This window comes from Equus quagga, chromosome 20 (assembly GCF_021613505.1).
Source record: "Equus quagga isolate Etosha38 chromosome 20, UCLA_HA_Equagga_1.0, whole genome shotgun sequence".
Taxonomy (NCBI): domain Eukaryota; kingdom Metazoa; phylum Chordata; class Mammalia; order Perissodactyla; family Equidae; genus Equus; species Equus quagga.
In genome coordinates, this window is record NC_060286.1 from 34,884,382 (window position 1) to 34,901,881 (window position 17,500).

The window sequence follows — 17,500 nt, forward strand, 5'->3', positions numbered from 1 at the left end:
AAGTAAAATAGTACTAGCGTTTTCTGTTTTAATCAGGTGAAATAGAACTGGCTGAATATAGAGAAACGGGTGCATTGCAAGACAGCATTCTACACTGTGTGAGAGAAGAAAGCATTCAGAAAAAAAAGCTACGCTCTTTAAAACAAAAGTCTCTTGATATAGGGAATGCAGACTCCCTCTTGTTCACACTGGACGAGCACCGCAGGAAGTCCTGCATAGACCGGTGTGACACAGATAGGCCTCCCCATGCCGCTTATGTCATGCAAAGACAGCACGGCCACGGGCATCCGAGACAGAACTCGGCTACGAGGCCCGACAGTACTGACGTCCCTGAGAACCCGGCTACGGAAGGTTTTCAAGAGACTCGAAGGCCTGTCATACCAGAAGTCAGATTAAACTGCATGGAGACGTTCGAGGTGAAAGTTGATTCCCCACTAAAGCCTGCTCCCAAAGAGGATTTAGATCTGATAGACCTGTCCTCAGATTCAACCTCTGGGCCTGAAAAACACTCCATGCTCTCAACATCTGACAGCGACTCTCTTGTGTTTGAGCCTCTGCCCCCTCTCCGAATAGTAGAGAGTGACGAAGAAGACGAGGCCATGGAGCAAGGAAATGATGGTGCCTCTGGTAAAAACGCTGCCTCCTCCCCCTCCATCCCCAGCCACCCCTCTGTCCTCAGCCTAAGCACCACGCCCCTTGTGCAAGTAAGTGTGGAGGATTGTTCTAAAGACTTTTCTTCTAAGGACTCAGGAAATAATCAGTCAGCAGGTGACAGGGACTTTGCTCTCATAGCTCTGGAAGACCCCACGGACTCTGAAGAGTTATCGAAGCCAGAGGAGCTGCAAGAGTTTCCCTGTGGCAGCCCGCTCACGCTTAAACAAAAACGAGATCTCCTTCAGAAGTCATTTGCTCTCCCCGAGATGTCACTGGACGATAATCCCGAGCCCAGCATGGAGGAGGAGAAGCCCGATGGGCTGATGCCAAGTTCAGGGGCAAAAACTGTCCTCCTCAAAGTCCCTGAAGATGCTGAGAATCCAACAGAAGGTGAGAAGCCCGACACCAGTGCTGAATCGGATACGGAACAGAATCCCGAGAGGAAGACTGAGGCGGAGGGAACTGAGGAATCCGAATTTAAGATTCAGATTGTCCCCAGGCAGAGGAAGCAGAGGAAGATTGCCGTCAGTGCCATCCAGAGGGAGTACCTCGACATTTCCTTCAACATTCTAGACAAATTGGGAGAACAGAAAGACCCAGGTAAGCTCGTCTCTCTGCTCTCTCCCGGCCTTACATTCAAGTTTGTGCATCTTAATTGTTAGGGTCTCGGCACTGACTATGCATCAAACCCTCAATCTTATAATGTCAGGGATTGACATTATAGTTGCCTCATAATCACTCGGAATCCTTCCTGCTTACTAGAGCGTGTTGGATTCAGATGTGGTTCTATTGGCTCCAGAAATGTTTCTGTATTTATTGTTTCCAAACTCGACAGTAAATTCTTGACCATCCTTGGCAATAAGAAGCAATAGTTAATTCATATTGATATTCCAAATATTATGTTAGCCTTCCTCAAACAGCAGTAGTCAGCAATTAATGTGAACTCTTTTTGCTTTCCCCTTTTTTTCCTGCTATACTTTAGCGAGCTATGATGTAATCCAAGGGGGGGACAAACATGGAGGACTAAAAAAGCAAAGAGTGCTTGGAATGTTCAAGAACTGACTGTGTAATCATGTAGGGTCTACACCTGATTATATATTCTCACCAAATGGCAGCAGTCTGGTGCACACTGTGGCTTTCAGGAACCAAAAAAACCCAGTTGCAACCTAGACCCTAATCCATGAGACATGCTGTAATAATAAGGAAGTTTAAGAAGGTTTCTAGGGAACCTGGGATACCTTTTTATTGTTTGGAGCCAGGAAAACTGCTGCATAGATGGAAGAAAGCAATGACCCAGAAACTATAGACATCTGTAGGGTGGGTATATAAGAAACCATATAAGGTCTATAGGGTGGGCAGATATGATACATAGGTTGTATGTAGGTTGTAAGTATGTGTGAGTGTGTGTGTGTGTTGCCTTTTCTGTTCATTCTTATGTCAGGTTGTTCCCCAGGCTACCAGGGAGGAGGTTGGTTTGTATTGACACATTTGTTACCAGAACAGGAAGAAAGGTCTAACAATTATAATATGTCTTTAAAATTTTTGTAATATATGTTATACTGTCATAATAATTTTCAATCTGTGTAGTGTCCCGTGTTCCACAGACATACAAAGCTCCTGCCCCTCCTTGCTGGTGTTGGAAGGAGGCCCGTGTGCTCAGAGTGAGACTCGGGCTTCTCCAGCCCTTCTTGCCTCCATCAGCTGGAGTCAAGAGAGGCCCAGACATCTGCGCTTCCTAATCCTTCCACACACATAGCCTGCCACTGCTAAGTGCCTTGGGTCCACCAGGTCTAATCATGTTGTGCACCTTCTCTCTGTTTGTGTCAGTCCCTGCAAGAAGCCCCAGGATATCCTTCATCTCCTCGCTCGAATTTCCATAAGGCTTTCCACATCTCCTGTTCTGAACCTTTCTCTTACCTTATCCCAACTCCTGAAACCCTTCCTTGGTCAGGAATTCATGGTCCTTCATGAGCAAAATTCCTTATATGCTCTCTCCTCTGACTGTTTCCTGTACCTTCTTGGTCTAATGGAAACCCAGCTGTCCGCTGAGGACATTGCTTTCCTCAAGCCCTTATGTCCTTAGGCTTGGGCGAGGGGGTAGGCATCTTCCTTGCTCATCATTGCCCCTTTCAGACCATTCCCACCTTGTCTCTAAAAAGATCCAGCCCTGAATCTCATATTACTAACCCCTGACTTTCTCATTTATTGACAGTTTTGACTCCTGGCTCTTTTTACTCTTTCCTAAACTATTCCTGTCTTAATTTTCATTGATTTTAATATTAATGTGGATGACTTTTCTGACACTCTGCTTCTCCGTTTTTGAATTCATCTTCTCCAGAGGCTTTTTTTATCCTCTACCCTAGCTCAGCTACTCCTTCCCATGGTCATAACACAGACCTTGTTATTACCAATAACTGCACCCTTTCCATGTCAATCCCATGGCTCCCCTTCTCTGATTGCCATTTCCTCTCTCTGGACAACTGTACTGATCCTGTCTTTCACTGCTGCACCCCTACCTCAGGTCTTCTTTCCTTACTCAAGTCAACCCTCCTGCCTACACCCTCCCTGGCCCTTTTGTTTTTTTCAGGTTTGCTTGGCTAAACACAACCTTCATCAAACCTGCATTTCCATCTACCAGCGCCTGTGCCTATCAGATGAATGTCACCGGAGAAAAACACAAAACAATATTGACTGGTCTCATTTTAAATTCACCACCATGAACCTCAACTGGGTCCTTAAGGCTGCGTGGAAATCATACCATATTTCTCTGGCCCATTGATATTTCCATTCTCCTAAGTGACTATTTTGTAGCTACTTTTCTTTCCAAACTTTCAATAACTCTTCCTATTTGACATAATTGGAAGAAAGTTCCACAGCCTTCTACACCTCATCTGCCTACCTTCCACTGTCTGCACTCATACACCTGGCCTTCCTGCCTGGTGCTACCAGTGAACTGTCCATGTTCCTGTCTAAAGCCAGCCTTTCCACATGTGGACAAGATTCCATTTCTCTTATCTACTCAAGGATATGTGCCAAGAAATTCTCTTTCTCCTTTCTTAGTTTTTTTCTTTCTAAGCTTGAGCTTAGGCTTTTCTAACTTTTCAAGTTTTTCAAACTTTTCTAAGTTTGAGCATACAAACATAATCTTATTTCTCTCTCTTAAAAAAAAAGCTCTTGATCCCAGTTCTCCCAATTATTATCCCATTTTGCTCCTTTCCTTTTAGCAAAACTTTTTTTTTTAATTTTTTTTAATTAAGATTATGATAGATTACAACCTTGTGAGATTTCAGTTGTACATTATTGTTAGTAATGTTGTGGGTACACCACTTAACCCTTTGTGCCCTCCCCCCACACCCCCTTTTCCCTGGTAACCACCGATCGGTTCTCCATGTCTATGTTAACTTCCACCTATAAGTGGGGTCATATACAGTTTGTCTTTCTCTGTCTGGCTTATTTTGCTTAACATAATACCCTCAAAGTCCATCCATGTTGATGCGAATGGAACAATTTGGTCCTTTTTTATGGCTGAGTAGTATTCCATTGTGTATATATACCATATCTTCTTTATCCAGTCGTCAGTTTCTGGGCATTTAGGTTGGTTCCACATCTTGGCTATTGTAAATAATGCTGCGATGAACATAGGGGTGCATGGGATTCTTGGGATTGCTGATTTCAGGTTCTTAGGATAGATACCCAGTAGTGGGATAGCTGGGTCATAGGGTATTTCTATTTTTAACTTTGTGAGAAATCTCCATACTGTTTTCCATAGTGGCTGCACTAGTTTGCATTCCCACCAACAGTGTATGAGGGTTCCTTTTTCTCCACAACCTCTCCAACATTTGTCACTTTTGGTTTTGGATATTTTTGCCAATCTAACGGGTGTAAGGTGATATCTTAGTGTAGTTTTGATTTGCATTTCCCTGATGATTAGCGATGATGAACATCTTTTCATGTGTCTCTTGGCCATCCGTATATCTTCTTTTGAGAAATGTCTGTTCATGTCCTCTGCCCATTTTTTGATCGGGTTGTTTGTTTTTTTGTTGTTCTTTTAGCAAAACTTTTAAAAGAGTTGTTTATACTAACTCCAATTTTCTCCCATTCTATTCTTTCTAAAAAGAATTCATTTCTATGAAGCTTTCATCCCCAGTAGTTCACCCACATTTCACTTGTCAAGGTCACTGATGACCTCCACTGCTAAATCTAATGGTCAGTTCTTAGGTCTTATCTTCTGACATACCTATAGTATTTGAGACCGCTGATCATGCCCACTTCCCTTGGCTTCCAGGATACCACACTCTCTCGGTTTTCCCTTATTCAGTGGTCACTCCTTCTCAATCTCTTTTGTTGGTTCCTCCCTATCTCCGTCACAAGGGAGTGCCTTAATGTCTCTGTCTTTGATCCTTTTCTCAGTCCTCTGGTACACTCTGGGTGATCTCATCTAGTTTTATGGTTTTACATGTTAGCAGCTCTATCAGTTACCTGTTGCTGGAATAATGCTATGTAACAGATAAGTATACAATCTCAGCAGCATACGATAATAAGCAGTTATTTAATTTGAGTGTCTCTTGTTCACTGTGGATTGGCTAATCAGGCTGGGCCGGTGCCCAACCTCCTCCTGAGACCCATGAAGCCTGGGAATATTCTTCTCATGATGATGGAAGAGGCACAAGAGAGCAAGCCCAATCGCACAGGCACTTTTCAAGCCTTTGGTCACTGTCATGCGGGCAAACATTCCATTACCAAAACAAATGGCTCTCCATTTCTTTTGTAGTAAAAGCTCAATCCTTTAAATTCCTAGAATGCCTTACGTGGTTCCAAGTCTCATTAGCTCTCTGACTTCATTTGGCACTGCTCTCTCCACATGTCTCTGCTCAGCCACAGTGGCCTCTTGCCATTTCTTGAACACTCCCCACATAGTCCTACCTTAGGGCCTTTACAGGTTGTTCCGTCAGCCTGAAACTGTCGTTCCCTGATTCCTGCCTGGCTCAGGCAGGCTCTCACTTCTTTTAATTCTTTGGTCAAACATCAGGTTCCCAATGAGGTCTGAACTGCACCCCACCTGTCCACCCCTACCTGGCATCTTGGAATCATTTTCTCTTCTTTATTTCTCTTCTACAAAGAATTACTGTTCTAACCTACAGTAATTTATTTACTTTTAGGCATATTAGTTACCATCTGTCTCTCCCCACTAAAATGAAAACTCCCAAAGGCAAGGATTTTTGCCTGGCCTCTTAGCTGATTGTATCCCACGTGCCGAGTAGAGTTCATATATTTGATGAATGAATTGACAGTATGACATTTTCTGCACAGCAGTATAAAAAACTGAAGAGGGATGTTTTAAGCTGAGTACATAGCTCTAATCAAATATTTGTTGTCTTAAACAGGATACAAACAGAAGGCTTCATAAAATGATTTAGGACTGAGCAAAAACTGCCTGGCTCAGAGAATCTTGGTACACTAATGATTATTAATAACTATCTTACAGTAATGACATTTCTTTAAAATTAAAGATACACCAGGAATTTTAAAAAGCATACCAAAACTCTAAAAGTCCCAATTATCTTTCAAAGAATTCTTGAAAATTCGCTTTAAGCCTCCTCATTTTCCATTGTTGGTGGGATTGTTATGGCACAGAAGCAGCATACATAAAATAGAGGCCGATAAGGGGAAGAGAGATAATTACGCATGTTTTTAACTAGTGGTTTGGGGAGAATACCTAAGAGAAAAAGAATAACCTAATCTTTAATATCTAAATGACTGAGGTAATTTAAAATGGGTAGTTATTTTATGCTTTAATAAGAGAGTTCAGGAAACATCGTAACAGTTATACTTTTTTTGTTACAAGAAATTATTAATCTGGCAATCATACCTATTCAGAAAGCCCTCTGAGAATAAAAAATAGATGTTGCAAAATCAATGCTTAAAAACGTTTCTCCAGGGGCCGGCCTCTGGCTGAGTGGTTAGGTTTGCACACTCCGCTTTGGTGGCCCAGGGTTCACTGGTTCATTTCCTGGGCCCGGACCCACACACCACTCATCAGGCCATGCTGTGGTGGCATCCCACATAGAAGAACTAGAATGACCTACAACTAGGATATACAACTATGTATTGAAGCTTTGAAGAGAAAAGAAAAAAAAAGAGAGGAGGATTGGCAACAGATGTTAGCCCAGGGCCAATCTTCCTCACCAAAAAGCATACCTTAAAAAAACAAAAAAACAAAAAACACTTGTCTCAGGCCAGCACCGATGGCCTGGTAGTCAAAGCTTGGTGTGCTCTGCTTTGGTGGCCCAGGTTCAGTTCCCAAGTACAGAAGCACACCACTCGTCTATCAGTGGCCATGCTGTGGCGGCAGGTCACATAAAAAAAGAAGAGGGAGACTGGCAACAGATGTTAGCTCTGGGTGAATCTTCCCCAGCAAAAAAAAAAAAAAAAAAAAAAACCAAAACCAAAAAACAACTTTTCTCCCAGGTTCTCACCTAGGATCTATTTTACTTTTATTTCTGACAGTTTAACAAGTTTAGTGATCATCCAATAATAGAATAGCATCTGCATACTTAAATAAAGTATGTGTGAATGTATAGTGACTTGCCCTGTGGCAAGAAGAAATAATTGACAATATGAAAAGGATGAGACAGAGACAATGTATGAAGCTTAAGAACTTGAAGCCAATTAGGTGGGTATCCCCGAATTACAGCATGGTATAATCATGGAAGCCCACAGTGTTAACTCCAGGCTGCTCACTATGTTCAATATATAGTGTTGCTTAAGATGGCAAGGAAGTTTGTAAAGAATTTTAGGGGGTTTGCTGTGATAAACCATTAAACTTTTCAACAACTTTTGAAGGATAATCTTTACCTAGAATAATGTGGGACAGCTTGTTTCCCATTATTGATAGGTTAATGACAATATTTTATGCAGAAAATAGTTCATTTTAGATACCTTTGTCAAATAGAAGAAGAAAATGATACACTCTGTTTCTCGCTCAACTAATAAAAAAGAAAATTTGAGTTAATAGTATTTATTCAAAATTAGATACAGTCCCTGCTCTTAAATTCCTTCTGGTTAAGCAAAAAGTTATAGATAAGTAAATAGACAATTACATTAGAGTGTGTTAAGTTTGGGAAAGATTAAGGACAGGGTGCTCTGGGTAAGATATAAGAGGGTCACCTGACCCAGTTTTTTGTTTGTATTTTGTGTTTGGGGGGGGCGGTCGTGGAAGCCTTTGTGGAGGAGGAATTGGCTGCATAAATTGAGATGTAATGATGAGCAGGAAATTGCTAGACAAAAGTGGAGTGGAGGAACGATACAGGTGGAATGAACTGTAAGCATCTTTAGGTAGCAGATGAAAAGAAATTCAGTTCTGGAAAGGTTAAGTGACCTGCTCAAGGATATGCCATGTGAGCATGCCAAGCTTTAGCTCTGTAATTGTGCTACCGTTAATCTCCGAAAGGCATATCCACAGATTATAATCAGGTAGAGTGCAATGTGGAAGCAACTCCCTATGGAACTGTGAAACCGGTGTGTCTGTAATCCCATGAAAGTAATTAGTAGGGCCAGAAAGTATGTAATGATTTGAGTGGGTGTATTAGGCAAGAGGGGAAAAGATATGGAAAAGGTTCTTGAACTTACTTTGAATCAATGTCCTGAGTTTTAAATAATATTCTGTTTGTAGATCCCTCTACTAAAGGCCTTTCAACTTTGGAAATGCCACGGGAATCCTCATCTGCCCCTACATTAGAAGCAGGTGTGCCTGAAACAAGTAGCCATTCCTCAATATCAAGTAAGATTTCCTTTTGTGATCATTTCACCAGTACATTGAGATTTTGGAACATTATCTGCTGTGTTGTTTTAAATTTTCACACTCTTGGTATTGTTTTTTTTTCTCTTTTTAATGTTGTGTTAGCTTCCTAGGTGACATTGTGTTGTATGTTCTCAGAGACCCTGAGGCATAGGCCCACTTTTGTCAACATCTCAAGCATTTGATAAATCAGTATGGTTACTGATTGGCCAAGAATCCTAATTTGTTAAGGAATAATCAGTGAATCTCATAATTCAATCAAATAAGAATTGTATATGACTAGCCCAAACATAAGCATGGGACTCATTCGGGACAAGTGGAAAGCATTGTCTGTGACAGGATTTTACATGGAACAGCTTTGTGTAATTTGAATAACCTCCATTATTGACAAAATTTTATCTAGGTTATCATAAAATAAATCTATCAGAAATATCATGAGCCTAAACTCATGACTGGATCTAGCCCTTGGGGATCAGAAAATAAAAATGAGATGAAATTTTACAGGCTCTATAGGAGCGACTGTTTTGAAACTGCCTTCTGTTGTTGGGTCCTAGATTTGCCCATGAGGAGCTTGAGTTCCACTGGGGTGGAGATGACGGTGTCCACCTGGCTCGGGGGGGTCTATTAAGAGACTTTAGCCTGGGTAATTCTCAGCAGCAATCAGAAATACAAACAGAGGTGCAACTTCTGCAAACCCTTGTCACACAGGCTGTATATTTTGTGTTCCATGTGGACACTGCCTGAAGAGCTAGTTAATTTTCATTTGACCGTCTTTTGAAATGAGGGTGATCCTGAAAACCAGAAAAAGATCTTAACCTAAATGCTGGACTGGTAGTATGGAACAACATCATCGTCTTCATTGTTCATTCATCCATGCATTCATTCATTTTTTATTCAGCAACTGTTTATTAAGTGTCTGTTGGGTGCCAGGCACTGTGCTTTAGCACTGGAGATGAAAAAGCAAATAAATAAGACACCGCTTGTTTTCAAGGAGCTTACAGTCATAATAGTATAATAATAGCTACCATTTATTTGACACTTACCACGTGCCAGGCACTGAGCTAAATGGTTTACACACATTATTATCTTATTCAATCCTTACATCAGGACTACATGGCAGATATTACTGACCCCATTTGATAGACTAGGAAAAGGAGGTTCAGGGAGGTTAAATGACTTGCCTAGAGTCATACAGGTACTAAGTGATAGAGCCAGGGATTAATGCGAGGTCTGTTGGATTTTCAAGCTCATGCTCTTTTTTAGTATACTACACTGCCTTAGAATAATTCAAATTCAGTTATAACAGAGACCATCAAAATTCTAAGAAAGTGTTTCCAAGTGACACTTACCTGCCCTTTTGGTAGCAAAGAAGAACGGCTAGTTCTGAATCTGCATGTTCTTCTTTTATCACAAAAGTCTGATAACAGGATAAAGTGCCCATTTTTAAGTCCACATACTAAAATCATGAAAGCATATTCTCTCCTCTTACTTTGCATGAGTCATCCAAGAAAATGATAGTGGATTCTAATTAGAAATTAGGTGTAATTTGCGATAGGATGACTAAGTCAGCTTGACTTCAGTGCTAGTTAAATGTACCGTAAAATAAATGTGTCACCTGTGTCATGATCGCATCTAGCCTGCGTGGAGTTAGCATAGTGCATCATCAGCTTCCCGGCTTCCTCCTCCTCTCCATTAAAAGCATGTGTGGGGTGGCTCTTTGTGGCGTGTTCTTGGAGGCAGGATGCCAGCTGCCTTACACACTGAGCTAAACATTGAGGATTTTTACTCTCAGGGAATTCTGCTGTCTTTACAAACAACTGAGAATTGGAGAAATTATTCATACACTAGAGGTTTTAAATCCTTTGAGCCTACTAATTTCTAAATTTGTTAAATCTTCTAAAAGATATCTGCTTTTGGATTTTACTTGAAACCGCACTTATCAAGTGAGTCATAAAATTGTAAATTTTACCAATCAACAACAAGAATCAGAAACTTTTCACGTTGGTTTGCATAGTCATTTCTGTGAATTCAGTTAACACGGACTCCAAGACACAAGAATTCCCATCACACCCCTCTCTTTTGATCAGTTTATTAGCTGATTACTTTGTAGCTAACCATGCCGTGACCGCCATGAATCAAACAGCATGCTGAGTACATTAAGAATAATGTTATAACTGGTTTCACATCTCACCAAGTTGCTGCCTTGGTATCATGATTGCGAAACCTGTGTATAACATTTAAGGCTTTCCAGGGGCCATCAATCATCCCAGTTTCTACCATTCCTTTCTAGGGCGTGTAATTCAGAGCTTCAGTTTCTGAATCGTCCTTATAAGAGAGTGAATAACCACAAGTTCTCAAATATCCAGGTGTTTGGGATCATGTAGAAAAGGCACGTCGGCGACGCTCTGGCTTGTTCGCTGGGCGGATGGCAGGGTTCGTGGGACCGCTCGCAGAGGAAGAGGAGGGTAGGAGGCAGGTTGCTGTCCCACTCAGCAGTCTACTGGCAGAAGTGCTTTTCATTGTTTTTCTGGTTTGGAAACGCTTATAACTTGACATTTCATTGGTGGGATATTTGTCAGTACTTAATTGCAGGATACAAATGTTACCACTATTTTCTAAAGCAAAGATGTATGCTAGAACATACTTGTGGAATGTTATGCAGTTCACATTTTTCAAACAGTAGATGAGGCTTATACAGAAACTGAAAGGAGCACTGATTTTGGAGTCAACATGTTTTGGTTTTACAGCCAGCTCATTTGCTGGTTGGTTCAAGTAACAATTTCATTTGCTTCAATTTCTCTCTCTAAAAATTGGGGTTGATATGTGTCATCCTACTCCAAAATATACACATACATACACACACACACACACACACACACACACACGAGGGCCTCATGGGGATATAATGGAGAGTGAAACTATATATGCACAAGTTCCATTAAAGAAAGTTAAGCTATAAATTCAAAGTAGTATTGTCTGTCTTAAATCCTTTTTGGAACAAGGCAGAGTATGCAAATAAAAAAGTAAATGAAAATAATCATATTGTTGTAATTGGAGTAAATATTTACAGGTTACAGATAAGCGCCCATAGGCACTGTTTCTGTCTTTACTGAGGGAAGAAAGGCACCCGGAATAGCATAGTGTCTTAGTTTCTCATTTGGACAGGAGCATACAATTTACCAAACAATTACAAATAGCCAATGAAGGTTCAATTACGATTTTATATGCTGTGTAGAGCCTTTGTGTGCTGTGGAAATTTATTTCCCCTAGTAATCATCTCCTAATTTCCTCCATATAGCTCAGTATAGGCAGATGAAAAGGGGATCTCTGGGAGCTCTGACAATGAGCCAGTTAATGAAGCGACAGCTGGAACACCAGTCTAGCGCCCCCCATAACATCAGCAACTGGGACACTGGTGGGTCAAGCTTTTTTTCTTGCTTTACCTCTCAGATTAGCTAATGCCACTTTCTCTGTGTCCCCTCTGCTCCCTTACTAAGGAATAGATTTTCTCTTGTGTTTTGTGGTTCAAATAACTTTTTTAAAAACCTAAGGTAATAATAAGTCTATTTAAACTTTCCAAGTGTTCTAGAAACACCTGTTTGTCCATCTAGGCTGGTCCAACTCTTTTTTTCCTCTAAGACCCAGATTCCAGATATTAGGTGATCTATCTGGGGGTTAAATGATGTAAATGCATAAAGGAGGGAATGCAACTATGATTTCATGATGCAAATTACAGAACATCTGATTATCAATATTCTCTGTTTTATAAAGTACCAGAATAAGGGAATATTTATAGTAATAATAATAATAACAAATGTCCGCCTAGTGACGTCATGATCTGCCGGTAGGTCTGGGAATATGAGCTCTGTGTTTTAGTCAGCAGGGTCACCAGGTTGCAGCCGCACACCCTCATGCTCATATGATGGAACTGCATCTAACCTCAATTGTAAAGTAAGAATTGACTGCCATGACATGTCTATTTTAAACATGATCACTCTGCATTTTCTAAACTTTGTTACCACCTTCTGCACATGTACTACTTTCTCAAACCAGTAGTACTGCCGCAATCCTGCTCTTTTGAGTGCCTGCCTTTTCTTTTTCTTCTTCTTTTTTAATTAAATGGGTCATTTGAGTTACAAGATTATATATGTGAAAGCACTCTGCAATATGCACGCACTATGAAAATATCAGGGTTTATTACTGTGATATGCTCTGGGGCCAGCACTTGGATCGGACTATTTTAGTATCTTGTCTAGTACTTTCTGGCTACAGTTACATGAGATTATTTTAATACCCTTCCTTATGACCGAGAATTCTAATGTCCACAAAACCAAAATCTTGAGATACTGTTATTTTTTCAAAACCATAATATTTACACACATTTCATCTTATTTTCCCCCATTGTTCTTCAAAAAAAGAGAGCTAGTCTAGATAACTAAATCCCATACACCATACCCAATCCTACATTTGACAGATAGCTTCAACTCTCCTGGCCTTTATAAGGGTTCTTAACATTTTAAAGGTTTAGTGTTTTATTTTCCTTTCAGTGATAAGTGGTAGTGAGTAATGAAATGGCCAAAAGCCAGCGGGCAAGGGAGATAAGGAGAAAGACATCGGACAACCAGCCTGGAGAGTTCACCGGGTTTGGGTGAAGTGTTTCTGGTGTTCTGGACCAGAGAGGATTTTGTCTCTCTGTACTGAGATGAAGCTATGTGAGGAACTGAGAGTGGGAGCTTTTGTTTGGTTAGTTCTCTGATAATGAAATGCCGCTTTTATTAGGTTGGCCTGGGGGCTCTGAAGATTATTTTACCATGCTACTGTTTTCTTAGCAAGTAGCTCAGCCTAAGCTAACCATTTTAGATTCTGACAACAATTACAGCCTAGTTTGATTGAATCAGTAGTTATAAAAAGGCAAATAAATCTCAATTTACAATCCAAATTTTACCCTAAAAAAAAAATCTACATGATGCCAAATAACCCATTTAACTGAATTTTCCACTTTTCAACCAAGCTTCAGCCTTGTTCATGTCCCTCTGGTTTCTCATTTAGTATTTGCCATTTACACGCTGTCTGAATTTCTCTCACCCGAGTTCTCCTGGGCTTGTTTTCCATCCTCCAACTTGGTTCTCTAGTCACCAAGTCCTACCAGAGCTTCATCTTAATATTCTTTTTCTTTTTCTTAGTGCCATAAAAAGTTTCCCCCAAATCCAAGACCAGACGAGAGTCAATGAATGTGTAATTCAGTGTTAGGTGGCATGTCACTTTACAGCACCTGTGCTGATTCAGTGACTTGCTAGTCTCCAAAAGAACAAATCTGGTCTTTAGATGCACTGAGATGCACTCAGAAAGGCAGTCGAAAACATGGGTCATGATCAGTTCACCTCAGCATGCACCTGCTTGCTCACAGAATACCTGCCTTTTTTCCTGTCTGTGCACATCCGATGGCTTGCTTCTTTGCCTCATCTTTCATATGAAACAAATGTTTCTGAAGCACCACTCCTCCATTTCTGCCTCTGCCCCACTTCTGTTCCTCAGCCCTCAGGCAAATGCCTGTCATTTCCTTGCTGCCAGTTCCACATGTTTTCTATGTGACCTTTCTGGCCATTGCCCCAAATGATCACTCATGTATTTATCGATTTGCATAAAACATTTCTTTCATGGTTGTGACATTAGCCTTTCATTTTTTTTTCATTTCATATCAAGAGATATGGGATTTGAGCTTTTTTGGGGGGGTGGCTAGAGATTCTGGACTTTTTTTGGATGGTTTTCAAGGCTCTCCTGCTTTCAATTGCATTTCATATACCTGAATGGCAGGTTTGTAGTGAAACCCCAAACAACTCTACCCTAAAATCTAGGATGTTTCCTGTAAATGTTAATAATCAACAAGAACAATGACCCAAAAATGGCCCCAAGAGATTACTGGTTAAATTCTTTGTGTTGTGACTTGTGCTAAATTGACCACATTGAAGACTAAAATGCTCTATTTATCCACAGAACAGATACAGCCCGGGAAACGCCAGTGTAATGTGCCAGTATGCCTCAACCCTGACCTGGAGGGCCAGCCATTGAGGACGAGAGGTTAGTTGAGTAAGAGTACCTCAGACTGTAAGAGCTGAAAGAAACTATGTATGCTAATCATCTAGTCACTCGGCAGCTGCTGAAATCTCTTCTTTAGCTGCTCCAGGAAGTGGATCCAACCTTTGCTCAAACACCTCCAGGGACTGGAATGCACGCCATTTCCTCTTTGAACATGACCGACAGAAAGTTCATCCCTGTAGTGACTTTCTAAGCCTTGGGGCCACACAAAACAAGTCTAGTCTCTCTCATAATTTTTCACACCTTTGAAAACAGCTACCCATTGCTTATTCCCTCAGTCTTTTCTAAACCACACATCCCTGGGTCCTTTGGTATTCCTCCTAATACGTATCATTTTTCAATATCATCTTGTATCTACTTCTCTGAGCATGGTCCGGTTTATCTGTGTTCCTTCTAGAATGCTGAGATCATAGAGTAATACATTATTTTCAGCTATCTGAAATTGCACAAAATATACACTTGACTTTATGCTGCTCATAGGACCAAACTCAGAATAAATCTACGCTAAGATCATCAGCCCATGTATTTTCAAAATTCATCTCACGGCTAATTAATCATTACTTTTGTTCTTTTTTTTTAATTCAGGAAGTAGGCTAACCTATCATTTGTGAAAAGCAAAAAAACAAAAAATGAATTATGACAACCACATCTCTTAGCTAGTCCCTTAAATCAAGCAGACCAATTATTCCAGACTATGTCACTCTTCTAATTTTCCTTAGGTATGAGGAGCTATTTGCAGCTTCTGCTAACATTTATTTGGCAATGAGTAACAGTTTTAGCCTCTCTATCCAATGAAAGGAGACTTCTTTATGGGCCTAGGAAAAGTTTTTATGAGACGTTATGGTGGTTGAACAAACTCTGGTGCATATCCATGATCCAGTGACTCAGTTAGTAACAGCAAAAATGGAATGAGGCAATGGAAACAGATACAGAAAGTGAGTCTCTTTCACAGTAAACGGAAGAGTCCGTTGATGTAGCTAGGGGACTGATGTGTGCATACACGCTTTGAGACAAACCAACACCTTTACACTTTCTCCTATCTCTAACATTCCCAAAGGGGCTTTGTCAAAATCTCCAGCTTTGAAGCTGGGCTTAAGAGGAAGTCCCCTCTTTTATTCAAGTTTCGAAGAACTTTCTATTTCTATTCCTAGTTCCAAATAGAGTACACTTTGGGTATTCATTAGGGGAACCAGTAGTGGTGGCATCTAAAGTGTTGCCAACAACTGGAGGATAATGGGGCTGCCTTTAATATTGCAGACTTAGTTGTGACTCAGCTATAACAAAGGTAGCTGAGGTCTATGGCTTCCTTTTTGTATTTCCCACCTTCTTGCACATTACTCTTTGCTCCCACATCATTAGGAGTATTCAGAAATCCATTGGTTCAGCTAATGTTGCCATATGGGGGCCAACGCCCAATAACTTAACCTATCTGCTTTTATAGATGACTGCCATAAATATTGCATCACACATTCTGTGTTGTCATATAGACAAACAGCTTCACAATGCTGTTGTCAAAAATACCTGTTCCTTGGCATGTATATTGGGTAATGATTGGCTTGAAACCACCCAAATGACTTTGATTCTCTCCCTTTTCTTGACTTGAATTATGATTTATATATAATAGTAATAGGCAATAATCTTCTGAAAGCCTTGATTCAGAGTTTTTTTTAAAAAATCAATTTCTCATGTTTCTAATAAGACTATTCATATGTCACTATAAATCTTATGAGCTGAATATTTTCACTTTTAGCACAGACATTTTGGTATCTGGTAGACATAGTCTGTCAACGTTCAAGAAGTGTTCAGTATTGGATTTAAACTTTCTGTGTTTGGTTTCTTGAAGCAACTTCATGCTGTTTACCTTACTGTTTAATAACCAATCATGTCTTTTTTTATCTTGGCCCAATTCTTGCCTTTTCTATTATTAATCAATTTGTATTTATGCTTGTAATAAATACTTTTGCTTCCATTCATAGCACCATCTTTATGAAAGAATTGGAGATCCTTGTTAATGATACACTTGGATACACTTAGGGAAGAGTGTTATCTCAGAGATAGCTGGTAAATAGAGTAGTAAAATTTGGATTCCCATTTGGGATCTTTGGAAGTGACTTAAAGATATTTTCAGATACTTTCCTTTGCCATTGGGTCTGTGGTTCTGCTTCTCATAAACACGTTTGGTAGCCTTTGATCAGGCAGGAGAGTCTGTATAGTATGGAAGCATCTTGACTCTTCAAAGGTTTCAATACCATTTTTTTCTCCCTCAGATTGAAACACATTGTCCACTTGGTGAGATTTCTAAAGTTTTTATGTTGATTTCTTTAGAAACCAATTATCTGAATTGTTCTCTTTCTCCTATTTAAGTAAAGATCATGCAGAGTTTGGTTTGTTTTGTGGCACCAGGTTACCAGTTCCTTGATGAGAAACTATTGGGTCTTTCTGCCGTCTTTCCTGTTTGAAGAATTCAGAGCCACTGTTATTATTTTTTAGAAAATGGCATTATTCTGGATTGTCACTTTGGGATTCTTCTTGGAGCACCTCATTCCCACAGTCCCTGGAGAATCCGGCACTGGTGGCTCTCCAGGTTTACTCACCACTAGAGCATCTTGCCAAAATTCCTGCCTCAGAGCTCTTTGAAGGCATCAATACCTAAAGTTTGAAACTCTGTGATACTAATGGGCTGACGTCACTGGATGGTTCTGTCAAAACGTGATATTTCATTCAACAATATTTCAGTTTGAAAAAAATCAAGTCTTTTGCTTGGGAGCTTATGATATTAATTTTCAAAGTAGGAAACTGTCCTGCTATTTCCTAGCTCAAACTTCTCCCCTTGCTTAGGTGTGTGGAGTTCTGGGATCTTACAGCCTTCCAAAATGAGCAACATTTTAGTGTTGGTCTGCATTTGTGATTTTAGAAACATAGCATCGTATAGGCAGCTTCCATTTATGCTAG

At 40.3% G+C, this 17,500-nt stretch overlaps 1 protein-coding gene across 1 annotated transcript in view; it reads left to right on the forward strand.

The window, feature by feature from the left end:
* Positions 1-17,500, forward strand: part of UNC79 (unc-79 homolog, NALCN channel complex subunit) — a 195,508-nt gene that overhangs the window by 114,865 nt on the left and 63,143 nt on the right. Inside the window, exons 30-33 of the mRNA XM_046647730.1 lie at positions 37-1,254; positions 8,327-8,434; positions 11,751-11,867; positions 14,447-14,530. Coding sequence (XP_046503686.1) covers positions 37-1,254; positions 8,327-8,434; positions 11,751-11,867; positions 14,447-14,530 — 1,527 coding nt within the window. The remainder of the gene's footprint in view (positions 1-36; positions 1,255-8,326; positions 8,435-11,750; positions 11,868-14,446; positions 14,531-17,500) is intronic.